The sequence below is a fragment of the Salmo salar genome, chromosome 20, assembly GCF_965601325.2.
Source record: "Salmo salar chromosome 20, fSalSal1, whole genome shotgun sequence".
In the NCBI taxonomy this organism is placed as follows: domain Eukaryota; kingdom Metazoa; phylum Chordata; class Actinopteri; order Salmoniformes; family Salmonidae; genus Salmo; species Salmo salar.
In genome coordinates, this window is record NC_138310.1 from 52666018 (window position 1) to 52693626 (window position 27609).

The 27609-nt window shown below is 40.5% G+C and overlaps 3 protein-coding genes across 8 annotated transcripts in view; all 3 read left to right on the forward strand.

Annotated features, from left to right (window-relative positions):
• The first annotated feature begins 2627 nt into the window (after nt 1-2627).
• LOC106580802 (uncharacterized) lies at nt 2628-13894 on the forward strand. 5 transcript variants are annotated; one of them, XM_082966514.1, is made up of 28 exons: nt 2628-2780; nt 3593-3777; nt 4078-4179; nt 4755-4811; nt 7216-7303; nt 7851-7903; nt 8103-8168; nt 8266-8372; nt 8459-8572; nt 8718-8758; nt 9154-9219; nt 9436-9551; nt 10059-10091; nt 10171-10219; nt 10313-10425; nt 10616-10732; nt 10844-10945; nt 11147-11248; nt 11431-11511; nt 11623-11685; nt 11777-11866; nt 11975-12040; nt 12147-12194; nt 12292-12429; nt 12560-12628; nt 12723-12776; nt 12975-13040; nt 13263-13894. In XM_082966514.1, the coding sequence occupies exons 1-28, from the start codon at nt 2759-2761 to the stop codon at nt 13653-13655; spliced, it is 2601 nt and encodes an 866-aa protein (XP_082822640.1). In that variant the 5' UTR covers nt 2628-2758; the 3' UTR covers nt 13656-13894. The 5 variants fall into 5 exon arrangements, with proteins under 5 accessions (XP_082822640.1, XP_082822642.1, XP_082822643.1 ...); XM_082966516.1 differs by lacking the exon at nt 10059-10091; XM_082966517.1 differs by lacking the exon at nt 8266-8372 and having other exon boundaries at nt 8561-8572; nt 8718-8759; nt 9153-9219.
• A 3600-nt stretch (nt 13895-17494) lies between these two features.
• LOC106580803 (uncharacterized) lies at nt 17495-19846 on the forward strand. The gene is made up of 4 exons (XM_014162251.3): nt 17495-17795; nt 18269-18375; nt 18521-18739; nt 19461-19846. Exons 1-4 carry the CDS (start codon nt 17774-17776, stop codon nt 19485-19487), a joined length of 375 nt encoding a protein of 124 aa, XP_014017726.1. The 5' UTR covers nt 17495-17773; the 3' UTR covers nt 19488-19846.
• Nucleotides 19847-22591: 2745 nt separating this feature from the next.
• LOC106580804 (immunoglobulin superfamily member 11) overlaps nt 22592-27609 on the forward strand; it is a 100400-nt gene continuing 95382 nt past the window's right edge. For both annotated transcript variants that reach the window (XM_014162254.3, XM_014162255.3), the window contains exon 1: nt 22592-23208. In XM_014162254.3, the coding sequence (XP_014017729.2) occupies nt 23148-23208 (61 nt within the window). In that variant the 5' untranslated portion in view covers nt 22592-23147. The remainder of the gene's footprint in view (nt 23209-27609) is intronic.

Here is a 27609-nt window from a genome sequence, read left to right on the forward strand (position 1 = left end):
ACGACGTCCTCGATGCACTTATTGATAAAGCCAGTGACTGATGTGGTGTACTCCTCAATGCCATCAGAAGAATCCTGGAACATGTTCCAGTCTGTGATAGCAAAACAGTCCTGTAGTTTAGCATCTGCTTCATCTGACCACTTTTTTATAGACCGAGTCACTGCTGCTTCCTGCTTTAATTTTTGTTTGTAAGCAGGAATCAGGATGATTGAGTTGTGGTCGGATTTACCAAATGGAGGGCGAGGAAGAGCTTTGTACGCGTCTGTGTGTGTGGAGTACAGGTTATCTAGAATTCTTTCCCCTCTAGTTGCACATTTAACATGTTGATAGAAATTTGGTAGAACTGATTTAAGTTTCCCTGCATTAAAGTCTCCGGCCACTAGGAGCGGCGCCTCTGGGTGAGCCGTTTCCTGTTTGCTTATTTCCTTATACAGCTGACTGAGTGCGGTCTTAGTGCCAGCATCTTTCTGTGGTGGTAAATAAACAGCCACGAAAAGTATAGCTGAAAACTCTCTAGGCAAGTAGTGTGGCCTGCAATTTATCACAATATACTCTACTGCAGGCGAGCAAAATCTAGAGACTTCCTTAGATTTCGTGCACCAGCTGTTCTTTACAAATATGCACAGACCGCCCCCTCGTCTTACCGGAGTGTGCTGTTCTATCTTGCCGGTGCAGCTTTATATCCCGCTAGCTGAATATCCATGTCGTCATTCAGCCACGATTCCGTGAAACATAGGATATTACAGTTTTTGATGTCCCGTTGGTAGGATATTCGTGATCGCACCTCGTCTAATTTATTGTCCAATGATTGCACGTTGGCGAGTAGTATTGACGATAATGGCAGCTTTCCCACTCGCCTTCTCCGGGTCCTGACCAGGCATCCGGCTCTTTGTCCTCTGTACCTGCGTCACTTCCTCTTGCAAATAATAGGGATGTCGGCCCTTTGGGGTGTTTGGAGAATGTCTTGTGCATCATCCCTGTTGTAGAAAAAATCTTTGTCTAATCCGAGGTGAGTGATCGCTGTTCTGATATCCAGAAGCTTTTTTTTTGGCGTAAAATACGGTGGCAGAAACATTATATACAAAATAAGTTACAAATAACGTGAAAAAACACATAATAGCACAATTGGTTGGGCGCCTGTAAAGCTGCTGCCATTTCTTCCGGTGCCATTTTCTAACACAATCACGGCGCAACTAGAGAACATTACCAACCCCTACGCTCCGTATTTTCCGCTGGCTGCCCCACCACGACAGAAAGCACTGAGCTAGGCCGAATCACCTGCATTTTGGAGCTGCCTTACTCAAGAAAGCAAAAAATTGTTTTTTGGTGTTTAAATGCGGCTTTATTAACTCAAATACATCTATTTTTTTTTTTTACATTGTTTGCAATTTGATATGTGACAATTATTAATGCCAAAATAACAGGCAACAGCAAAAAAATTCTAAAAGCTTTTAGCTAAAACGGTGGTGTCTGCCCCACCTGCCCTGAATGACAGGTCGCCACTGGTGACGTGTTGTCTTATGTAAACAAGTCCGAGGCTCGTAATGCGGGCAGGTCCGTCTCACTGTCTGTAGGTACTGCTACTACATTTAGATAGAGTGCAATCAGCGCAGCTGTTTCTCTGTGCATGACAATTCTCTCTAGGCGTTACCATCCCGTGTTAGTGGGCAAGTGGGTATGATTGAAATCAAAACCCAACCCTCAAATATCCAATGGATCTAGGAACGTAACAGCTTCCCTACATCACAGTTTTGGAAGATACTAACTTTATGACCAAAATTATGCTTTTACACTTTGTAATCACTTTTTTACATTAGCTAAAATCAATGTTTCTGACTAATATCATTTTCAACCAGAGAAGTATTTTTTTGCCTTCAGCTGCAGCTGCCTTCAGCTGTTCATTGGGTATTAGTCATTTAAAAACCATGTAGCCTACTAGCCAAGTGTTGTGAAGGGTAGACTACACAAATAGAATAATATGTTTTGACATTTAAATAAAGAAGGGATGGTGACTTTCTGAACTGTTAGAGTTAAACCAATGGTTTAAAGTAATATAGAAACATATTGGTATTTGAGTTGTGATTGGATTATATTGACCAAAATGTCAGGTGTTGGAATTTCCCTGTAACATCCACCAGAAACAACAATTTCACAGCTACAATAGGCTATTTCTTTAAATAAATGCCCCCAGACCCCCCATTGACCCCGACCCCAAGTTCCACCCTTGGTTGGCCAGCATAACCCTTTCAATTCTAACCAAACAATGTCCATAATTTGCCCTGTGGCTGTAGTTGAGAGATCAATTCGAGCACTCCAAGATCTCAAAATGTATTCAGTGCAACACTGTGTCATAATGCACCCTTACTTTGCGCAAGGCGCACTGACCATACTGCCATGTGTGATGTTAAGAAAATTATTTGTTTATAGGAAATACACTTTTCATTTTTTGACCTCCATGTACTGTGAGAAGAGATAATATGTTTGGGCAAACTTAGAAAAACATATCATATAGATCAGATACAAGCAATATAGTGTATTTTTTAAGATATTAGGCTAATATTCTACATGAAATGTGAAAGGTCAGCCCATTACTGTGAAACCGGATTTACCTGTTCTGCACTGGCCTACACATTCACACAACACAATGAGCACACCTTGGCCAATGGCCATACTAAAGGACTTCCTATCAGTGGAACTCAGTCAGATCATCATATTCACAGCTAACGGCAAGGTGTAACTGGAGCGGCTGTTGCGTTGAATGGAGTTCAACCGACCCAAAGGTATGGTGATCTACACACTTTTAGTGACTTTTGCGCGCCTTTGGTGACTTTAGCGCACATGCCTTTATAGATTACCGACATACTGTATGTTTAAAGCTTGATGTGGTCTAAAAATGTAATGGGTCTCGTTCTTTTAGTATGTTCCCCGGTAAAAGTAACAATCATTTCTCATTATCACCAACTGTATATTCCACCCCGTTCTACTTTAAGCGTAATTGGAATATGTAGATATATGACATTTGAAGCGGTGAGCTGTAGTTTAAAGCTGTACAATTATTTGTATTTTTTGCAGTCATGCAGGGGCGTGGTACAAATACATCTGAAGTAAAAATCATGCAATTCTGTAATCATGCAATTCTGCACTGTTATTGTCAGTCAACATGCAAAATTAATGTATCTGTTAGTTATTCTACTGAGAACAGACAATATATAGATGTAGTCATTTTGGTTTGTGCATTATGGCTACAAATGTACTCTGAGGTGAATGCATCATTACATGGGATGGAGTACAGTGTGAGAAATAAGGAAGTGCATCAGATAATGTTTTATCCATAATATTAAAACACTTTTATGCCATTCATCCATGATCAGTACCTATGCATTTTTGATACTCTGGTTATTGTTTTTTGTATTGTATTTAATATTGTTTGCACTGCAAAAGCCTCCGTGTGTAGGTGATTTGTACAATAGGATAGGTGATTTGTATAAGTCTAAGACGACTGAAAATATAGTACAGCCCATGCAATACAACAAACATATTGATTTGTGAATGGAAAATATAACTGCGTAGTAATCTATGCTGGTTTGTGTAGCTCCAGGGGGAGGGCCTGGAGATGGAGAGGGAGGACAAGTTGTCCTGAGCACGCTGGATGAACTCAAGCCTTGGAGGAGTGAACAGAAGCTTGAAGAGCATGGAGGGCAAGGAGGGCTGTCTTCAACCGACACCACTAACGCAGCCAAGACAGACCCCAAAGCTCCTGCAGCAGGACCTGGAAAGGTATGTAACGGAGGGTCAGGTTCAGTGGAAGGACTGCAGAGACAATGAAAGTAGGCCAAAAATGTTGTGATCGGGGAGAGAATGTAGTGCACGTTTATATTGAGGGTATAGTCAAAGACTTCACAAGAAAAGTAACAATAGGTCAAATGGAAACCAGCTAATAACCTGAAACCTAACCCTGTACTGAAATAAATACCTGTGCATGTGTGCACTATGAAAACAATAATACATTTACCATCTAATTTTACTCTGTCATATCCATCTGTCAGTTGTAACAATTACAGTCTCTCTCTCCTTCAGGTTGACTTGCACTCATTCCACAGCTCCCCATCTTCAGACAGCGAGGAGGAGGACAAATGCAAGAAGGAAAAGAAAAAGAAGCTGAAGAAGAGGAAGAAGAAGGTGAGTCGCCAAACGCTTCCAGTTTGAACATCCCCTACTTGGAATGTACTGCTTACTGGAGGCTCGCAAATGTGGTAAAAGAGACCCGGACATAAATGCAGTGTCATGTCAGTGTGCAGTTTCAGAACTGTGCGCTCTACACTAGTCGTTTAAGGTGTAGTCACTCCACAGCTGAGGGCTGATCTCCAAAACATAGGTGCATTTTGCAATGGTGCGGTTCTCAAATGGGTCAGCAGGACTTACTACAGTCAGGAATACCGATACGAAAAGTGACAGTAAGGAGAGGGGAGTGGCATTAACTTATTGCAGAGTACTGTAGATCACAAGCATTAAAAACCCCTGTTACGTATTCCTGTGCCTGTCTCCAATTATTTATACAACGTAACAGTTATCTAGGAATATTGGTCTTTAATAGTGGGGCATTCTGTAAGACCCTTTTAAAATGCAATAGAGAAGCACATTCATTACATTCACTCATGAAACGTAAAGTATGAAATAACCAAAAAAGTGAGGTATCTACTGACATGTACTTTACTGGTGTCAATTATGCAATAATCTTTTCTTCTTGTACACAGGATTCCAGTTCATCCTCTTCTTCCTCCTCCTCTGACAGCAGCTCTTCAGACAGTGAAGTAAGCTGCGCAAATCTCTTAACATGCGACCTAATGTTCATCATCGTTATACCAGATCTGAGCTTGATTGAGCGTGTCTTGTGCATTGGAACCAATAGTAGAACAGTCACTAAAGAGTGAACCCTGCCCATCTGGCACTCCAGGCTAACGCTGCCTGTTTAGAATGAGTCAATGAACAAACAGAGAGAGAGAGAGGACATTTTGGTTGGATTGGGCCATGTGTTTAGTTTTAGACAAATATCTTGTTCATGCGAAGCCAAAAGGAGACTTGAATCCCCCAATGAAACAATTAAAGTGAAAGGAAGCCTAATTGGTTTATAGAGCGTGTCTTGGCAACGCTGGTATCTACCCTGAAACCAATCCATTGTTGCTTTAATCCTGGGAATACTCTTGCCAAGCGTATCCAAATTAGGTCCCTTGCCATAACACACAGCTTTATAAAGTGGATGTAGTATTGTCTTACTATGTCACATTGGGCTGGGCAGTTTTTATTTGATAAAAAGTGACTAATGTAATTGCTGATGTGAGCTTTATTTAGTCTTACTCTTCTCACTTTTAGATGTGCAACCATTTAGATTTGTCTTTCACTCAGAAAAAAATATGTCATCACATTTTTGGGGAAATTAGGCGCGGTTTATTTGAATTTATAATCAGTTTGAGGTAATGTTTGTTAAGATTTGCTTTGATTATCGATAGCAGGTACTTTGATTCCACAATAGAAACTCAACCGCCAGCGTTGTATGCTGGTCTGGAACAACGGCACTATGTTATGTCAGCGTTAGTAAGCAGAAGGCTCAGGTTTGCATGCTTGAGATATGTGAGGTTGAAAGACTTGCTGAAAGTCTAAACGCCACAATGAAACCAGTATGGTAGGCGTGCTGTGACCTTCGGGACCCAGATCTAAGATAGGCATAGGAAACACACCCAGTTGTAACCTGTTGAGCTGGTGCCCGCAAGATCAGGAAGTAAAGAGGTGATAGGGATTTGCTTTCTACCTGGAATATGCACCGATACGATCCGTGAAAACACTCTGCAATAGCAGCAAACAAACAAATATGCCTAAGGTGGATGTACATACAGTACCACTCAAAAGTTTGGACACACCTACTCATTCAAGGGTTTTTCTTTATTTGTACTATTTTCTACATTGTAGAATAATAGTGAAGACATCAAAACTATGAAATAACACATATGGAATCATGTAGTAACCAAAAAAGTGTTAAACAAATCAACACATATTTTATAATTGAGATTCTTCAAAGTAGTCACCCTTTGCCTTGATGACAGCTTTGCACACTTTTGGCATTCACTCAACTAGCTTCATGAAGTAGTCATCTGGAATGCATTTAAATTAACAGATGTGCCTTGTTAAAAGTTAATTTGTGGAATAATAGTGGCTACTTTGAAAAATCTCAAATTTAAAATATATTTTGATTTGTTGAACACTTTTTTGGTTACTACATGATTCCATTTGTGTTATTTCATAGTTTTGATGTCTTTGCTATTATTCTACAATGTAGAAAATAGTAAAACAAATTAAGAAAAACCCTTGAATGAGTCTGTGTGTCCTAACTTTTGACTGGTACTGTATATGTGAATGGTGTGTGGGTGTATGTGCGTGTGTGTGTGTGTGTGTGTGTGTGTGTGTGTGTGTGTGTATAAGTCATTTTATTAGTCATGAATAATAAAACAAGGATGGATACACCTCACAGGTGGAATAGAATGACTTATACACACGCACAGAACCAATCCTTGTAGATGCTGAGTCATCGTGCTCGTTTATTTCTGTTGAATGAACCTTTTGTCATAGATTAAATCTATGTTTACTACCCATGTGTCTAAAAGTATCGGCACAAGGTGAGACCCAGATGCAGACACAGGAAGCAGATGGTTGGAGTCTTACAATGTTTATGAATCCAAAGGCGTAGGCAAGAGAATGGTCGTAGACAGGCAAAAAGGTCAGAACCAGATCAGAGTCCAGGAGGTACAGAATGGCAGACAGGCTCGTGGTCAAGGCAGGCAGAATGGTCAGGCAGGCGGGTACAAAGTCCAGAAACAGGCAAGGGTCTAAACCAGGAGGACTAGAAAAAGGAGAATGCAAAAAGCAGGAGAACAGGAAAAACGCTGGAAACATACAAGACGAACTGGCACAGAGAGACAGGAAACACAGGGATAAATACACTGGGGAAAATCAGCAACACCTGGAGGGGGTGGAGACAATCACAAGGACAGGTGAAACAGATCAGAGCGTGACAAAAAGTACAGAGATCTAAAATTTAGATGTACCCATTATTCCTACTGTACTTTCGTCCTACCTGTCAGTGTATGTTTTGTTCTGCTATGTTAACATTAGATGAATAAGTCAAACTCGCAGTGAGACTAACTTCTGTCTGTCCTTCTGTAGGATGAGAAGAAGAAGAAGAAGAAGAAGGCAAAGAAAGAAGGTGCTGGGGATATCATAGTACATGACGCAGCCTTCATATCTGAGCCTGGTGAGTGACAGCTTGTGTGCTCGGGCGTGTGTACTGAAGGCTACGAACTGTTCTAAATGACCTACTGTGTTTAAACACAAATGACCCCACCTTGTAACCAAATATTACACCTACTGTACCTGCCTACTGCTCAAGTGGCACATTCACCTCAATTCACATTATATGTATAGATACCATGTTAATGGCACCATTTTTTAAAATAATAAAACAATAATGGGAGGAATATGGGTGTATGAAGCGAGGGTGTGTGGGGGGGGGGAATAGGTGTGTAATCACAGTCCAAAGAGCATGTATTGAGTCAAACATTTGATTGTAATTTTGTTGACTTTGCACCACATCACAGATGTTATCCCTAGAGGGGGTGGCCTTATTTGTTTTAAGATCAGGTTGCAAGAATGAAAGCGAGGGCGTTTTATCTGACCACGTGCACTGTTTATGTTCAATCAATCATCTTTATACAGAAACACCACAAAAACACACAGAACAATGATAATCTTATAAATATGATATTATTGTTCACTAAAACATATTGACTGTTTTTTTGCAGGGCTTGAAGGCTTCACTGATCTAAACAACGAGGAAACAAAGAAGAAAAAGGATGTGAGTGGGTTTTCATAAAATGTATTATGTCATTTCGTATCATCACCATGGCCAATTTCCTTTTCCAGAAGTTACAAGCCAGAGTGTGCACAGTAAGAAGAAGCAACATTTAATACTCTACATCGCAGAGGAAGTCAGCGTTTACTTCAATCTTACCATGGCAGGATTTAGAACATGCATTTTTGTCCCTTCCGCTTAGAATTCAGGCTCAGACAGTGAAGAGGACAAGAAGAAGAAGAAGAAGAAGAAGAAGAAGAAGAAGAAGGTATGTACTGTAGCTCTCCTGTATACATACAGGTGGTAACGTGTGAAATGTCTCATGAAAGAGCTCCTTTTCCATGTTCCTGTTTTCTGTCTCTCAGGATTCCAGCTCTTCTTCTTCATCTTCCAGCTCATCATCCTCTTCATCATCCTCCTCAGACAGTGAGGAGGAGAAGAAGAAAGAAGAAGAAGAAAGAAGAAGAAAAAGGTTTGATTCAACATGAAATCAGATAAACATGTGGTGCCCATTTTGTCGACACAGCACACTAACGATTTGTTTGAATTACTTTTCAGGATTCCAGCTCCTCATCTTCATCCTCTGATAGCTCTTCATCCTCCTCATCCTCAGACAGCGACAAGGACGGGAAGAAGAAGAAGAAGAAGAAGAAGAAGAAGAAGAAGAAAAAGGTAAGAACATTTCTCATTACACCAACGTAGCTAAACTATGTCAAAGTGTTATAAACAGGACAACAATCCTCTACCAAATCAGCAAATCTGACTGAAACCTTACAATATGACCTAACGTCCTGATTCATGGACATTTCTCTTCTAGGATTCTAGATGTTCTTCTGACAGCGAGGCAGACAAAAAAAAGGTAGTATACAGTACCAGATTAGGAGTTCTAGCATGTTGGTAGCATGTCAAAAACATTGAAAGATGTTTTCAAACTGAGTCTAAAGCAATTTCTGCTTTGCAATCACTGTAGTGTACAACTTCATTCATTTTTTTTTCAATAATAAAACTGCCTTATTTTGCCATGTTATTCCCCCTACATACTTAAGATTTCAATTGCTATCCACACCTCATTTGTTTGCAGACTACACAGAAGTTAGTGCAGGCCAGATTATTACCAAACCAGACACACCAGCAAGAACAGTTATTTTCCTCAATGCATTAGCCTACCTTGGCCTACCTGCATGCGCTTGCCCAGAAAACCCTGCAAGTTCATACTGTAGTTACATATGTTCTGTTCTATTGTGTTTGGGAGCAGGGAGAAGAGGCAGACGGACAGGGCAAGGATGAGTACAGCTGTGCTGCTGGCGTTTCAGCAGCTGGTATGTCATTTCTTCTTTTAAAATGTCACAACATGTGTTTTCACAACATGTTCTGCATGCAAAGCTATTCTCATTCAGGATGCTTTCTTTGGAAACATGGCCATTGTAAACACAGCATCACATCACATCAGATCTTCATATTCATTTATATAAGGTCATTAAACATGTCCACAGTGGACAACAGGAAATGATCACCCAAAATATGCATCTCTGCAGGTAAGGAGGGTGCTGGGCTGGAGGGTACCCTGGGACAGAAATCGGGCAAAGAAAAACATGAGAAGAAGAAAGACAAGAAAGACAAGAAGACGAAGAAAGAAAAGAGAACGGACAAGGTGAGGTCATCGAGGTGTATGACAACATGACTTTTCGAGAGTTTTAATCTGGAAACATATCGTGTACTGAAGCAGAAGTGGTCATAATAAGCATGATTAGCTTATTTTACATGCATTTCTTAATCTATATCAACTGTTAAACTCTGAACGGTTGTTTTGGACCCGGTACCGCGTCCACTGAGCTTAAGTGGTACCCACTCCGTGGAAAGAGCCGGTGTTCCTAATGTTTCGTACAGTCAGTGTATATTAATTTAGCCTATTTATTTAGCTTTTCCTTGGCTGCTGTTTCTCTGACTCTGCAATAGTCACGTTGTTAATGTATAGAATCCAATGGTTATTACCTTCTAACAGTACTAAGCGTGTGTTTGTAAGACTTATAGTTTTGAATTCAAAATGCATCTAATGAAGGTAGTTTACAAAATGTGTCGCTTAGAAAGTGTCAGCAGAGGGCGTTAGAGATGAACAGGTTGAAGTTACAAAGGAATTCAACCTCTCACGCTTTCTCAGGGCTCTGCGTCTGAGAGTGATGGCGATGACAAGGTAAAAACACAAACATATCTACAAACGGACACTCCACTGAATGACTTTCTCTGTCGTAATACCCTCTCCCCAATTACAGTGCAAGAATGACAAAGCAAAGGAGGGTGGTGCATCAGCTGAATGGATTTGTAAGTAAATCAAAAAAGAATTGTCTCAGAAGAGATATGGAGATTATGAAGGGGAAATCTTGAGGATGATAGTCTTCTTTCCCGTGACCAAAGGTGGCAGAGATTTTCCTGAAGGAATGGAAGCTGGAAATCTGAGTGACGACGAGAGAGAAGGAGAAGGAGGCAAGGAGAAAGAGAAGAAGAAGAAGTTGAAGAAAAAGAAGAAGGTACTCATCTCAGTTCCCATTGGCTCCCTGTGCTACAGTACAGACAACCTTTCCCACAAGTATTTAGTTGAGCTGTGTTATTCTGCCATCGGACTTGAGCTCCTCTCCAAAAGTGTAATGTGTTGAGCTCATGTGATGAATTATGTAATACAGCTACAATACCCTAATGAGTGTTTTTTTTCAATTGAAGGACTCTGGCTGTTCATCCTCTTCTTCATCATCTACATCCTCAGAAAGCTCTTCCTCTTCAGACAGCGAGGATGACAAAAAGAAGAAGAAAAAGAAGATGAAGAAGAAGAAAGCTGAGGTTGGTAGTTCCAAACTATCAGCCACATTGTATTCTATGGTATTGTTGGATGGTGCAATGCTCCACACTATCCCCATATGACTGACATATTGGACACCGTTTTTGCCACAGGATTCCAGTTCTTCATCTTCCTCCTCCTCGTCTTCATCCTCCTCTTCCTCCTCATCCTCTTCTGATAGCGAGGAGGAAAATAAAAAGAGGAAGAAAAAGAAGGTGAGAAAGCGATGTGTTGTATGATTGAACACAAAAGAAGCATATTGTTTTTGTTGACTCACTGTTGACTCTGGTCATTTCTGTATCACAACAAAACTGTGTAAAACCATACTAAAAGTATGGCCATCTATAGCCCAATGACAGACCCTAGAAAGTTGTTAAGTACTTCATAGTGACCTTTTTTGGGTTGTTGTCCCTCAGGATTCTAGTTCTTCATCCTCTGACAGCTCCTCCTCCTCTGACAGCGATGATGACAAAAAGAAAAAGAAGAAGAAGATGAAGAAGATGAAGAAGAAGAAAAAGGTAAGTGTAGCAATTTAGCAATGTATGTCCATATTGCTCTAGTTACTCCATTGGCTATTGCATCCCTTTGGCTCTATCTCCTCAGCATGGAAGCATGGAAGCAAAGGCAGACATGTTACAAAGCGTCTTCTTCTTTGGAAAATACAGGATAGATGTCTGATTAAAGTTTATGTCTGTTTCAGGATTCCAGCTCTGATGATTCAGATAGCGAGAAAGACAAGAAGAAGAAGAAGAAGAAGAAGAAGAAGAAGACAAAGAAAAAGGTGAGTGCCGATGCATACAGATGTTATTTTGAGAAACCCAGTGTGCAGGGATATGGTTAGAAGCCCACTGGTAAGTGAATGAATTCCACTCTCTTCATTTTTCTTTGACAGGATTCCTGCTCATCAGACAGCGAAGACGATAAGAAGAAAAAGAAGAAGAAGAAGGATAAGAAGGTACGTTGTTCTACTGTTTGTCTTGGGGGAGGGTCTTTTCAATTTTGAAAGATATTGGAGATATCAAATTAAACTTTTATTGTGTGTCCAGGACGATTCTGACAGCGAGGAAGACAAGAAAAAGAAGAAGGACAAGAAGAAGAAAAAGAAGGACAAGAAGAAAAAGAAGAAGAAGGATAAGGTGTTTTTTCAATTGTCCTGTATTGGGGAGGGTCCATGTTTTAAAGAACTGTTCATTTGAGATATCTAATCATATCTAAATGACCAGCATATTTCTATTTGTGTCCAGGACTCTGACAGCGAGGAAGACAAGAAAAAGAAAAAGAAGGGCAAGAAGAAAAGGAAGGATACGAAGGTAGGTTTTTTTATTGGCTGTAAAACAAAATAATAATTGAAATCACTGTTAGTTGGAGATATCTAATGACACCTGAATGAACAGAATATTTCTTTTTTGTGTCCAGGACTCATCTGACAGCGAGGATGATAAGAAAAAGAAGAAGAAAAAGAAGGTATTTTTTTTTAATTGACTGTCTTAGAGAGTGATCCTCAAACAAACGACAGTAACAATCAGAATGTGACTGTGGATCGTTTCTCCTGTGTACCCAGGATTCTGGTTCTGACAGCAAGGAAGAGAAGAAGAAGAAAGACAAGAAGAAGGATAAGAAGAAGAAAGACAAGAAGAAGGATAAGAAGAAGAAAGACAAGAAGAAGGATAAGAAAAAGAAAGACAAGAAGAAGAAAAAGGTATGTTACACAAATGTATTTGGAAGTAATTTATGGGACCCTCTTTGAGTTATGAGCCCAATGCACATAGTGGAGGCTAATAAAATAGGATAGTATTTCATCACCATATACTGTATTTATGTATGTCTAGGATGACTCCTCATCTGGAAGTGATGATGATAAGAAAAAGAAGAAGAAGAAGGAGAAGAAGAAAGAAAAGGTAAGTCTCCATGAAGGTAAATGTTATTTGGAGATGCACAACAGTGAGATGAACACTGGAATCTGATTGACCACGGCATCTGTTTGCCCTGTAGGGTTCCTCTTCTGGAAGTGATGATGATGAGGAGAAAAAGAAGAAAGACAAGAAGGTAAATGTTATTTGGAGATGCATATGATACTGATTGGAACGCTGTCTTTCCTCCGGAAGTGAGAAAGACAAGAAGAAGATACAAATAAGGGAGACAAATTCCTGGTAGACTTTTGTTATGTATACAAACATGTGATACCAAAATAGCTTATTGACTCATTCTCCTTAAATTTACATTGGTATTTTTTGGGGGTCACAGGACTCCTGTTCCGATGTTGAGGGAGAATCTAAGAAAAAAACAAAGAAAGATGACAACAAGAAAGAGGTAGGTACAAGGTAGTGAATATTGGAATTGTATGCAAAGAGAAAGCCAAACCCTCAAGGTTTTCCCTGGAGTAATCCAATCATCTCCTCAATGTCTCAGCTCTAAAGCAGGTATGTAGGACAGTTTTGAAGTAAAAACCACTCATAGGTACGTGTCTGCGAGAATAGTTTCATTTAAACATATCAGTTCCATTCTAATAATATCCCATTTATTCCCTTTTAGGATGGACCTGAGAATGAAAAGTGTGGAGAGCTGAAAAAGGAGGGGAAATATGTAGGTGGCTTGGTGATGGGAGGAGGGTGCATGGATAGTAAACCATCTGACGAGGGATCAGCTATTCGCCCGAAACCCACCCTGAAGTTGGAGCCTTGGGGGCCGTCGGCAGACGCCAGACCCAACACTCGCTATGAGTCACTTTATAGCCCCTCGCACTCTCTCAGTCCCAGGGAGAGCAGCCCCTCCCGCCCGCCACTCAGTCCCTTGGAGGCCCTGATGCGGAACCCAACCTGGACCAGCGACCGTGACCCAATGACTGGGAGAGGACCAGCCAGCAGCAGAACCACACTGCTCAAATCCAGTGATCTACTCAGGGGTCCTAAGCCTTATCAGCCTTAATTAACATGGAGATTGGAAAAGATAGGCCAAGATGATTCATGCTCATTACAATCAGGCTGAAACATGATCAAAAGGAATTCTGTCAGAAATAAATAAATAAAGGTACATTTTTGTGAATCTCTTTTCCAACTGAAGCTGGTCAACTTTTGCAATTAATACACTTTTGTCTCTTTGGAAACCTCACACGTGAGTGACATGCAATTTGTTTATCTAAAGTAAAGTGAGAAGTTTGAAAATAATTGACGCGAATGTGTCTGTGTGTCTGTGTGTACACATTCAGGAATTTCCAGCAGTGTTCATGCAGGCTTAGCTGATCAGGTGCACTATACTATGAATGTAGTTTGAGGAGTTAGTGAGGTAACTTTGGTCAAATCTGAGTTCAATTTGGGATAACCGGTACCATGAAAGTGGCTCACCTTTAAGCCAATTTGGTAAATCTGCTTCAGGGCGCAGGCTAACTCAGGGCTAACTACAATTATCTTGAATGAAGTGTCTGAGGTGTGAGTTGAGGACCAATGAAATCAGATTCTCTCCCTCTCACAAATATTATATAATATCATCATCCACTTCATTTGAGGAAGAAAACTGCTTAAATATTAATCAAATGTGGTTTTGTGTGTTAAAAAGTTACACATTTAGTAATGACAAATGCATTTGATACTTCACGTACAGTAAAACTTTTGTATGACAATACAATTATTTTCTTTTTTAAGAGTGGGAAAAAAGGTGCTGTGCATTAACATGCACACCAAAAGCGACATTAACGATAAGTAATAAAATAAAGACACTTCAACAAGCCTATTTCACAACATAACCTGCTGAATTTGCAAGATCACTTTTCTTTCATTTTGATTTCGACGCAAATGAAAATGTGGCACATGGATTGATGTTTCAGTATTGTCTCAATTAAGAGTTCGGTGTTCGACTAGCCACATGTGACATTAAAACAGTGTTGCCAACTCCTCAGAAAGGAAAGTAGCTATTGGCTGTCCTAAAAGTCGCTGGAAGTCGCTAAATGACTATCACCTAATTTGCATAATTTGCCATGTGCATGTAATTGTGATGGAGCTGTAGGGGAGAGGAATAACATCATGGGAGAGACAAAAAGTGAGTAAAAAACACCCTAAATATGTTTAGAACTACAAATTAGCAAGCTGCAGAGTGGCACACACAGCAAATAAGAACCAGATATTTGAGGCCATACTCCTCCTTCAGCACTTTATGGACCCCATTGTTAATCCCCGTCATAACAGAGGCATTGTCAGTCCCTATCCCCAGGAGTTTCTCTTTTTTAAGACAACACTTCTCGAGGAAAGCCACAACAGCACGGGCTATAGATTTGGCATCTCCTCCCTCCAACTCAACAAGCCCCAGAAATGTTGATACAATTGTCTGCTTGGTGTCACTAAAGTACCTTATCACAACCCCCAGGTACTTAGAAACACTTACATCCGTGGACTCATCGAGGAGGAGGCTGAAACGCTGGTCACCCACATCTGCGACCAACTTTTTCAGAAAGTATGGTGCTAGATCACTATTAATCATTTCTGCGCACTTTGTCCTGTGCATTTTGAAGTGGGTAGCAGCAGTGGAGTCTGAGAAAGCAGCTCTACATGCTTCTCCAATGTGATCACATGCCAGCATGGAACAGTGTTCAGCGATAGCTAATGCCATGGTGGCCTCAGCCTTTTTTGCATAGTCAATTTTTTTAACCATAAATGGCAGCTTGTTCGATGCATGTGACAAAATGTGATTTGATTGGAGACTGCTTGTGTCAATTAAATAACATTTCCTATGATTTTCTACCTGCAGCAAAAGTAGTGGATAATGCCGAAAATACCAGTTAAAGAAAAAAACAACTGATGTTCATTTTATTTTATAATAAGAGCTACACCAACATAAATGTTTAATTCATAGGCCGACCTGTCCGGTAAATTGGCACAGCAATGTGGCTTTTAGTATTAGCTGACCAATCTGGACATCTGTAGTGCGGGGAAAAAAGGTAGTTGTATAATTAAGAACAGTACCTTGCAGAATTCAATAGTTGGAATTGTAATAGTTGTTGTCCTGTCCCTTTCTCTGTGATTGTCATTCTAATAGGATCCAGAAAGAACAAAACCCTGTCCTCAAACATTTACATTAAAAGTTGCAAAGTTAAAGGCAAAGACACAAAACATCCACATCAAATGAAATACTTTTCTTGATCAAATAACATGGATAACAACTTTTAGTGCAGTATTAATTGACTATCCTTACAAACCACTTCATTTCAATCAATCAATCAAATGTATTTATAAAGCCCTTTTTACATCAGTCAATGTCACAAAGTGCTATACAGAAACCCAGCCTAAAACCACAAACAGCAAGCAATGCAAATGTAGAAGCACGGTGGCTAGGAAAAACTCCCTAGAAAGGCAAGAACCTAGGAAGAAATCTAGAGAGGAACCAGGCTATGAGGGGTGGCCAGTCCTCTTCTGGCTGTGCCGGGTGGAGATTATAACAGTACATGGCCAAGATGTTCAAACGTTCATAGATGACCAGCAGGGTCAAATAATAATAATCACAGTGGTTGTAGAGGGTGCAACAGGTCAGCACCTCAGGAGTAAATGTCAGTTGGCTTTTCATAGCCGATCATTCAGAGTTAGAGACATCAGGTGCGGTAGAGAGAGAGAGAGAGAGAGAGAGAGAGAGAGACGAAAACAGCAGGTCAGGGACAAGGTAGCATGTCTGGTGAACAGGTCAGGGTTCCATAGCCACAGGGAGAACAGTTGAAACTGGAGCAGCAGCATGACCAGGTGGACTGGGGGACAGCAAGGAGTCATCAGGCCAGGTAGTCCTGAGGCATGGTCCTAGGGCTCAGGTCCTCAGAGAGAGAGAGAAAATTAGAGGGAGCATACTTAAATTCACATAGGACACTGGATAAATGTGCATTACTGTATTGTACATAGGCTGGTCATGTAGGTTTGGTCCCTGTAGACTTTCCATCACTATGAAGAAAAACAATTACCAATACAGTAATTGAGTACATTGAGACATCAAGTGGTTTGTGATGTGGCTCAGTTGGTACAGCATGGCGCATGTAACACTAGGGTTGTGGGTTTGATTCCCATGGGGGACCAGTACACTACTGTAAGTTGCTCTGGATAAGAACATCTACTAAAATGTAAAATGAGTAAATAAACCATTTCAGTTTACACACAGAAATAAGTTGTGTTGGCTAAGTATTTCAAGAAACTGGATAACATATCAAGCAAGTATTTTTATATTCCACAAGTATTATCAGATTAACTGTTTTGTACAGATAATTATCAGACTACAAATGCTGGTAAACACTCTAATACAAATACATTTAGTTTAAATGTTTTCACAAAAGTAGTGCATCGGATTTTTACTGGTCCTGTTTTTTTTTCTTCTTCTGCATGTTGCGGCCGAACGCTCCCCTACCTCGGCCCAGTGACGTCACATCATTGGCCGAAAGCCGGAAGGGAAGTGTGCCCTTCTCATATCAAACAGTGATCTGCGCCACTCGAATCTGGTCCATCGTCCACAAACATACAACATCTCTTTTCCATAAAATAAATGTTTGAATTTTTCAAACCAGTTTTCCTTGGGAAGGCAAATAAACACAGAATCCTACTCATTACTACACGTGCTTAACTACGTCACTTTTGTGCGGTCTTTGCGGTCGGCTTGAGCCGGGCGCTGGTTCACCACTTTTCACCCGATGTAAGCCGGGCCAGATAAGCGACCCCTCCCTCCGTGATGGCAGTCTCAGACTAAGTAGCCTATGTAGCAAACGACACAGCAGTGGAATAATTTAACTTGAATCGTCAGGATAAAGGACTAAGACTCCACAAGGTCTGTTCCACACTGCCCCAACCAAGGGCACTTTCAAAACCGTAAAAAACGGGGAAGAAACATTAACATTCTTATTGGACAAAATCAGATAGTCCCACCTCCATTTAAAAACCCTTGTGCCTTCTGAACAACACGAACGTGTTTTGGTCACGTGGTTGCGGGGTGGGGTCAACAGGTAGGTGCGTAGCGTGACATTTTCCGTTTAAAGTGCAAAGTTGTTCCTGCAGGTTGTCACTACCATTGTGTGCTCCCAAGACAACATGGATTTCGATTTGGCTTCAGGTAATTCTTGATTTCATAATTGCATTCAACTCTAAAATATTGTTTTAACTACAGTAACTACAGAGTATCCATTTCTCTATTGATTTGGTGGTTATTAGTCTGATGCAAGATCTTTTCCTATTATTTCAGCTGATTGAATGTGCATTTCACACCTGTCAAACATTGAATTATTCCAAAGACTGCCTTAGTTGAGACAATATATTTATGTTATTAATAGCAGAAGGCAAATGTGCATCAAAAGGACATAATTAGCAATCTAGATTAGCAATCTAACATGGACAGGTGGAGTAGGCCTTTTGTCCTTTCACTTGAAGAAAGCATAGTGGAGAAATTGAGAAAAGGCACTGTCTACTTATTGCTGTTGAGGATGATAACCTGTAATTTAATGAATGGTTCTGGTCAGTTTATTAGGCTGTGATTGTTCATGTAAAGATCACTGTAAGCCTACATGTCATGTATCTTATTTCCCACAGCTGTAGGTAAAGATGATCAGGTGAAAAAGGATGATGCCTCTGGCCAGGAACAGAACGCCCTCTTTGGATGGGGGAAGAAGAAGGACAAAGATGGGGATAAGGACAAGGTAAGAAACATACTGTTACCATTACCTAAACCAGTTGCTTGATATGTGTGCCAATTGTATTTCAGCCATCAATGGCAATCTGTGTGCAACTAATGCTGATACACATACTGTATACAAAGTATCCTGACTGTCTACCAACTTTTAGAGTGCATCCAAGGACAAAGTCAAATCAAAGGACCGCAAGGACAGTGACAAATCGAAGGACCATAAGGAGGACAAAGACAAGTCTAAGGAACATAAGGACAAGAAACATTGTGACAAGAAGGACAAAGGTCATAAGAAGAAGAAAGACAAGAAGCCCAAAGAGCATCAGGACAAAGATGATGGGTCTTCTTCTTCTTCCTCCTCGTCCAGCAGCGATGAGGTAGTGTACATTTAGCCTTGATTTGTTCAGTGTTTTTATTTTTTTATTTTTTTATGTTTTATTATTCTTCCAAAGAATGTTCATGTATGACTGCTATAGAATGTGGTCCAACAAGCCGTGTTGACAACCACACCATTAGTTCAAGGGTTCCTTACTATCAACATGGGTAAGGCCATAGAGGCTGTACAGGACATACCAACTGTTGTAGTTTTATCAGGCTAAATGTCCTAGTTATGTACGAGTGGTTGGCGTTGTCATTTACAACACTTGAGACTCAGAACTTTTACTATCAAATGCGGTTCAGTGCACTTTATCAGCTAGTAAAACAATTTTCGAAACAGTTATCTCCTTCGCAGTCTTTATTCCTGCTGCATAGCTATTTGTTGTTGATAGGTACATGGACAAGACAGTAAGACTCATCAGACATTTTATAACCTCGGTCATGTCTTACTTTTTATGCAAACTAGGCTGACGTAAAAGAGAAAATGGACATGACTGCTCTGAGTTACTAGGTGTGTCTGTGAATACAGATCAGATAGGAGCGCAATGAAAATGTGTTACCTGCCCTACAGTCACATATCAGGGCCTGACTGCATATTTCACCCAAAACAAGTGTTATTATTAGTACATGTAATGGTTCCCACTGGCACCTTGATATTGTCATAATCGCTAGGGTTTTATGGCTTATCTTTTATTAAATGTATGTCTTTTGTCATTTTAGGATGAAGGCAAGAATAAGCATCACTGATTCTGGTGCTGTGAGGAAGTGCTACTGCCAGTTAACCCTGATCTCAATGTTTTCTACTGCAGTGTTGATGCATGATATTTACTGTGTACCGTTTCCTTGTTGTTCCTGACTATATTTTGATGTGCCAGACTGTAAAGTAGTGTGTTTTACAACAGAACATTAAACACGACAACCAGGGTATATGGTGAATGTCAAGACTTTTTTTTTTTTTTCAGACATCTTTCCTCCCTAGTGAAAAGTCTAAAGTCCACCAGAAGGGGGAGGTGTTTTTCATTTTAATATTTGTTTAATAGATTGAATACAATTGATTGGCAAACATTATGTTCAAGTTTTTTTGATAAATTGTCCAGTTCAAAAGATTGAATTGCATTCTTTTTGTTTATTTTAGCACAATTTATGGGAAACTCAATATTCTTAGTTTGAAATATAAAGCATAAGGGAGGACAACTACAAATACCTAGGTGTCTGGTTAGACTGTGAACTCTCCTTCCAGACTCACATTAAGCATCTCCAATCCAGAATTAAATCTAGAAATGGCTTCCTTTTTCGCAACAAAGCATCCTTCACTCATGCTGCCAAACATACCCTCGTAAAACTGACTATCCTACCGATCCTTGACTTCGGCGATGTCATTTACAAAATAGCCTCCAACACTCTACTCAGCAAATTGGATGCAGTCTATCACAGTGCCATCCATTTTGTCACCAAAGCCCCATATACTACCCATCACTGCAACCTGTATGCTCTCGTTGGCTGGCCCTCTCTTCATATTCGTCGCCAAAACCACTGGCTCCACGTCATCTATAAGTCTTTGCTAGGTAAAGCCCCGCCTTATCTCAGCTCACTGGTCACCATAGCAGCACCCACCCGTAGCACGCGCTCCACCAGGTATATTTCACTGGTCACCCCCAAAGCCAATTCATCCATTGGATGTCTTTCCTTCCAGTTCTCTGCTGCCAATGACTGGAACGAACTGCAAAAATCACTGAAGCTGGAGACTCATATCTCCCTCACTAGTTTTAAGCACCAGCTGTCAGAGCAGCTCACAGATCACTGCACCTGTACATAGCCCATCTGTAAATAGCCCATCCAACTACCTCATCCCCCATACTGTTATTTATTTTGCACCCCAGTATCTCTATTTGCACACTCATCTTCTGTACATCTATCACTCCAGTGTTTAATTGCTATATTGTAATTATTTCACCACTATGGCCTATTTATTGCCTTAACCCCCTTATCCTACCTCATTTGCACACACTGTATATAGACTTTTTCTATTGTATTATTGACTGCATGTTTGTTTATTCCATGTGTAACTCTGTGTTTGTGTCGCACTGCTTTGATTTATCTTGGCCAGGTCGCAGTTGTAAATGAGAACATGTTCTCAACTAGCCTACCTGGTTAAATAAAGGTGAGAAGAAAAAAAAAAAAATATATATATATATATATATATATATATATATATATATACCCAAAGGTTTCCTCAACAGGGGATAGTGTTAAAAGTGGGACATAGGTACAGTGCATGTTCAGTACAAACATATTGTACTCTGACTATGCAGTGTGAAGATAGGAGTCCATTCCTTGTCTAACCTGAATTGACCTAGTGAGCAGGTGCACTGGCCTGGAGTAAATTCATTCTACAAAACTAGGAAAAGCAAAGCTGCACAAGATGCATGACACAGCAAAAGCCAGGCAGTGTTTCCTTAACATGGCATCAATATTCAAGTGGACGTGAACTCTAACAGGGGTTGTCAGGAAAGAAGAATTAAAACATTTAACGTACATATCTTGCTCACATTCTTAATCTTTTATATCGGACGGAAAAAGAACAATGGAGCGATTGCAAAATGTATCAATAATAAATCAGTGTCTTTGGATGCTGCCATTTCTGTATGGTAACTCCTCTATCACACTTGGCTGTATCCCTGTTGGGATGCATAGGAGTGGAGATGAACAGATGGGCTGTATATCTTCCTAGTGAACTTGTCAGCAGAACTGTAGGGTCACTTTTCATTTATGCTTTCATGGTTTATGAAATGAACATGACAGTAGCTTCTAGTAAAAACAAACAATGGTATGCTCATATGTACGGTGTCGGCTACTGTATACACTGTCACACTTGTATTTAAGAATAACTTGAGTGTTACTGCTTTCTCAAATCAGAAGGTAGTGACCAGGGGTGCTTTAAGATCCAGTATTCATAATATCTGATAACATACGCCAGGGTTCTATAAAATGGCGGCAGTATGTCAGAAATCAAACAGTCTGAATGGCCTCCGGTATAAATAGCTACTCCTTACGTTGCTCAAGTCAGGAGTGACAGACATATGCTTTGGAAACCCCTGCCAACAACCCCAGGCAGTACGGAAGCGCTGGCCCTTGTCACGCCTTCTCATCTCCTCTCATACATTTTTAATGACTCAACAGTCAGAAAAGTTGAATAAGGGAAAAAAATTTCATCAAATGTTTGTCTACAAAACCTTGACAGATTTTTTAAAAAAAAGCTGTTTTTTATATCTAGATTTGGCCCAGAAGTGCTCAGGCTTTATGCCTGCAGTGTTTTTAGTGAAACACAGGGAGTATTTTGTGCTGAGCTGTGTGTGGTAAGATCACGTTTTGTTCAAGAGAACACATTGACAGTTGCCTCCCTTTTGAAAGCTGTTGTTGTGTGTTGCTGGCTTTATAATATGGGCGGTGGTGACAGAAAACTGTCAGCTTGAAAAACTAAACTGTGTTGGTTTGCTGTTACAGGTATGAAGAAAACACCTTTTTTGAAATTGAATTGGGCTTGCACTTTCTGAAAAGCTTGTCACTTCTGCAGAATTAAGATGGGCATGAAGGCTGGATCAATCAATCAAGCAAAACTTTCAATAAACCAGATAAATGGTAACCTGGCAAGTCCATAGCCTTTATCTACTTCATATCAGCTTTTATTCAGCACGTGCATTGCATGCATAATGCAGTACATCCTTATACATTGGAGCTGGCTTCTACCGTGCACTGCGGGATGCAGTTGCCTACCAAGCACATACAGTGGCTTTTCTTTTGTCACCAGAGGGGGGCATTACTACCTCTAGTCTAGACTGGCGTCACTGGTCTCCTGGCAACAGTACGGGCGAGTTCTCGATCAAGGTTCCAAATAGAATGCTGTACAGAAAAGGAGTGCATGTTTAGCATTGATAACCATGGGCTTGCCTTGTACAAGAAGAAACAATGACCCTTTAAGAAATGATCACGTTTCATGTCTTCTGTGAATTTGTATATACTACATCAAGACTGCCGACAATTTTCAGAACGTGCGTAATTGATTAAATGGAAAATACCAAGTGCTGTCAGCTGACAAAATAGTGCGAGTGTGCGACCAACAAAAAAAAACAACACTGAAACGAAAAGAAAGGACGTCCAAGAAGGAGCAGCGGTTTAGTGTGGCGTTAGACTATGATGAGATGCAACCTTTTGTTGCTCTTTCTACTTTTAGAAAATGTAACATTTTGTTTTGCTACATAAAACGCATCTGATTATCGCGTAAACCACTGGGACTGTATTCATGTATGTTGTTTCGAGAGACCGTTACTTTCCATCAAATAAACTGTGAAATAACGATTTACTAAATCAAGAAGCCACACAAAACGACTTGCCAAGTACTTACGAACCATGATTAAATTCCATAATTCGGACCTATGGATTGCTTGGCTGATTTTATTTTGCATGGAAGGTAAGACATTTATTACTTTAAAAAGTTTGTAGGCCTAGCTACTTGTGTGACATTAAACTGCCCCTCCCATCATAACACCATGAAGAAGAAAACATATTATGGAAAAAATAATTGACCATAATTGATTATTTTTGACAAATAAGATTGGCCTACCCAACCATTTTTTAATTAATGTTTTATTATATCAATGTGATCATGAGGAAATTATTGGGATACAATATTGCATTTGTGTAATCTATGATTGTAATATAGGCGAATTTGGAATTACAATTGTGCCATGGAAGCAACCTCGCTAAGAGCGCATGCCATGCTTGATCCTTCCCTTAATATTTGAATCTCTCTGTAAACCCCCTCCATTCCAGCACATTCTAAAGCAATGATTTAGAATTACTTTGTTTAAATATGTTTTCCCATATCGCATGAAAATCACTTTTGATTGCTTTCATATCCACACGATGGGCGTTTTTGGAACATCGGACAGGGAGCCCAAATCTGTATTCTCTTTTATAGTCAATGCCGTGGATACGGACTGAAACATGTCGTGGAACATTCAGTGTTGGTCTGAGATAGAAACGAAGGTCCATCCAGACGGCAAAGGGGTGCAACGGATAATCCGCGCGATTAGGAAGAGCACTCGATTGATTCCCTGTGACGACGCACCTTGGCCGCCTTGTTGTTGTAGCTGTTCAAGCACAACCTCATAAGAAGTTTTCAGAATATAGATGGGAACTAGGTGGGGGTAGACGACAATAATATACAAAGCTAATGATTCATATTTAATTAATCTTTATATTTACAACAAAGTATGTCCAGAACAAGTTGAAATGGCCAATGTTTGTGGAATATATTCCCAACATGTACCTGCACCGTCAGGATTCAGTCTCACATGTTTGTGTATCACAAAGTGGCACTGTGAATTCTTGTTTGATCCAATTGAGTGCTAGATATTGAACATAACTACTATACTTTGGTATGTTGTGTGTGATGGCTGCTGTCATCCTTATTCAATAGTGGACTGAGACAGAGCATCCTTCTCCCCATCCCTTCTAAGTCTACTCGTGTAATCATGTCTCACTTTATCTGCTCTGTGATCCAGTGGAAAATGCAAGAGTTCAAAGGATGAGGTGCAGCAGTTCTCCCTTGTACTCCAAAGAGATGGTTCATACTGCACAATGTATCCAAAGGAGACGCATAACTGAACATAAATTGTCAATTTACTTTTGAAATATGTTCTCTATCTATGTAGGTGTTTGTCTCTATAAATACTGTAAACTGGCAATAGATTTCTTCTCTGATGTCTGCTTGTTTCTGCTGTATATTGATATTGACCTCCCCTGGGTGCAATGTGCATCTCAGGAATCATCACTCATTGATGTGAATTGATCCGATCAACTCATTATCAACTTCCTGAGTTACATCTCTAGTATGGTAAAGCTAGGTCTGTTGATATGGTACTACTGGTTTGTTGGGGTAAAGTGTTCGGGTGAAGAGGAGATATACAGTGCACTCTATTGGCCCGTGTTACTTCAGCGTCAATTTCCACTGGGCACAAACTGGTTGAATCAATATTGTTTCCATATCATTTCAATGTTGAACCAATGTGGAATAGACATTGAATTGACGTCTGTGTCCAGTGGGTTGTCTCCCTGTGCTGTGCTGTGGTTTCTCTTTAGCTGACTGTGGCCGTTAGTTTTCGCTAGAACTCCCCTGTGTCTGGAAGAAAGCGTGTCACAAGGGAACTCTCCACGCAAGTGATGCCGGACAGTCCCCTTTACACTCGAGTTCACTGAAGGTCCCTTCAAACTGTCAGCCTTAGTTGGAAAAAAAGCCTGTCTTCAAGCAAAGCCTTCATACATAATGTTGCATTCCTGTCAATTAGCTAAGGCCAGGCAGACCAAGTACAGACATTCAGATACATGCAAAGCGTAAAGTGATGCAGAAAAAGTTAGATGTTAAAAAATGCTTTTCCAGAGCTGGTTCACTTTTAAAAGGACAGAATAAATGGCGGATTGGTTCTGCTTGTGAAATGATGCCCAGGGCCATACCCAGAGTGTCTCTCCATGGCCGGCTCTAAAGATTTCACCAGATAGCTGGAGGGCTGGAGAACCAATCCGGCATACTGATCAATTCTGCAAATTAAATGTATCTGAAGTTGTGTTCCTGAACTTTTCAACTAGTTGTTGTTGAATATAATGCCTTTTAAATTGCCTGGTTCCACCAGTGCCCCAATGTAGTGGCTTCTCGTTTGAAGTTCTCCACACCCCATGATTTAAATGCTGTGTTGGGAAGATGAGGAGTCGGCCTAGGCGACACATACAACAACAAAAAAAAGCAGCAATGAAAAAACTCAATAGCAGTAAGGTACTTTATTTGCATCAATTTAACCCAGATTTCTTGGCAAAAAAAAAAAGAGTTTCTCTGCAGGTACTGTAAGCTTTAACCCTCCAGATATCAACAGGCTTTCTAAATTACCATAACCCAAGCAAAAGTAGGGGTGTTAACTGGGTGTCTTGGCTGAATTCCCTAAGCTGCCATGGCCAGTTTCCTCTACACTGCGACTCTTACCCAAGTCGTTGTGGTAATTTAGAATAAGTTCAATCAACTTACCTGCCAAAATCAAGGTAAACAAATAGAACAGACCTGAACAGAGAAATACGACTGACACGGCAGAGGTATCCCTGAAAAGAGAAGCACTCAGGGGAGAGAGCTGGGAAAGCAGTGCTCAGTGACGCAAAACAAACTGTCTCTGTAATCATCTGTGATCCTTCATGATGACTCTCCCTTCTAAATGATATTGAATATATGATTTCAATAATCAAGTACGATTTATACTTTAAATATGTGCTCAAATAATTTGTGTTCGTTTTTCCCCACTAAAAAGGAGCAGCTGGAATGTGTGTAGGACAGATGGAAGTTTCCACCTCGATTATTTTAAAGCTAAAAATAGCTTCTCAAAAATGTAAAAGACCTTTGGGACTGCTTGAAAAGTTCATGTGCATGAGCGACAGAGACGAGCGAGGAGGACGAGCCTTCAAAAGAATGCTGTGATAGCTGGTTCTGGGGAGATGTATGAATTAATGATGGAGATATTTGAGAGAGAGAAAGCACTGGCAGACATTTGCCTGCTTAGGACTTTACTAACAGTACCCAAAAGAGAAGCTTGCGGTGGTTGACCCGAGTTCATGCCCAAACACCTCGGTCCAATGTGTGGTCATTGCTGTTTGGGATTCGAGGGTTTGGTAGCCTAGCTGTTAAGAGCTTTGGGCAAGTAACCGAAAGGTCGCTGGTTTGAATCCCCAAGCTGACAAGGTGAAAAATCTGTCAATGTGCCCTTGAGCAAGGCACTTAACTCTAATTGCTCCTGTAAGTCTTTCTGGATAAGAGCGTCTGCTAAATAACCAAAATGTAAATCTCATTAATGTCATCAAACCGAGCTGGGATTAAGAATACACACACTTCTATTGGCTAGAGATAGATAGGAGAGTTTGTGTCAGAAAGGCAGTGGATTCGAACCCTTGCCCGAGACGTGCTGTGTGTTCTGAAGGTTGCGGCTCTAACCACTAGGCTGCATGCGTACGGTATGAGCATCTGTCCACAACTTCCTGTTTGGACACTGTTGGGAGTGAGGTGAGGGACGCATTTGTGGTTCACACACTAACCTGTCTTTTATTGTGGATTCCCTGTCCCCGTGCGTTGCTCCCAGGGGTTATACATCTTTTAGGCGGATGTTGTCGTCCTGTAGTAGCATCCAGAGAATGCCCTCAACTTTCCGTTTTAGATTTCCAGCTTCAGTGGCTTGAAATTTGATGGCATTGCACGGGAGTGTTCGAGAAATGTCCCGTGTCTATCTATCTCTAGTACAGAGACAGTCTTGTACCGTGCTTTATGTAGATTGCTACTTTAGTGCTGTAACCTTGGTTCATAATTTTTAACACCAACGTAAAATGTAAAGCTTACATGGCAAGCATTTAAAGGCTATCATGAAACTTCCCAGGTGCAATTCTTATTCATAACATTTAAACCTACAATGCCCATAAGACACTTTGCCTCCTTGTACGTTAGCCTATCATAATCCTCCAATAGTGTCTGATAGAGGATTGTTATGTATCAGGGCATTAGCAAGGGTTGTTTGTTTAGAAACCGAGGGGTCAGGGGAATCAATGGGTCAGAAGGTAGAGTAGTGTGCTCTAATTCCCTTGGCATGGCAGTGAGTGAGCATCCCAGAGGTTTAATGCTCTCCTGCCCTGGTATGACCACATAGCTGCTGTAATCCACCTCACATACTGGCCACCAACCATCATCACTTTCTAAATGCATCGTGTCTGCATGTGAGCTTTTTCTCAGGTACAAGGATTCATTCAAACTCAAACGTGAGTTTATTCGAATACACATTGCTACCAT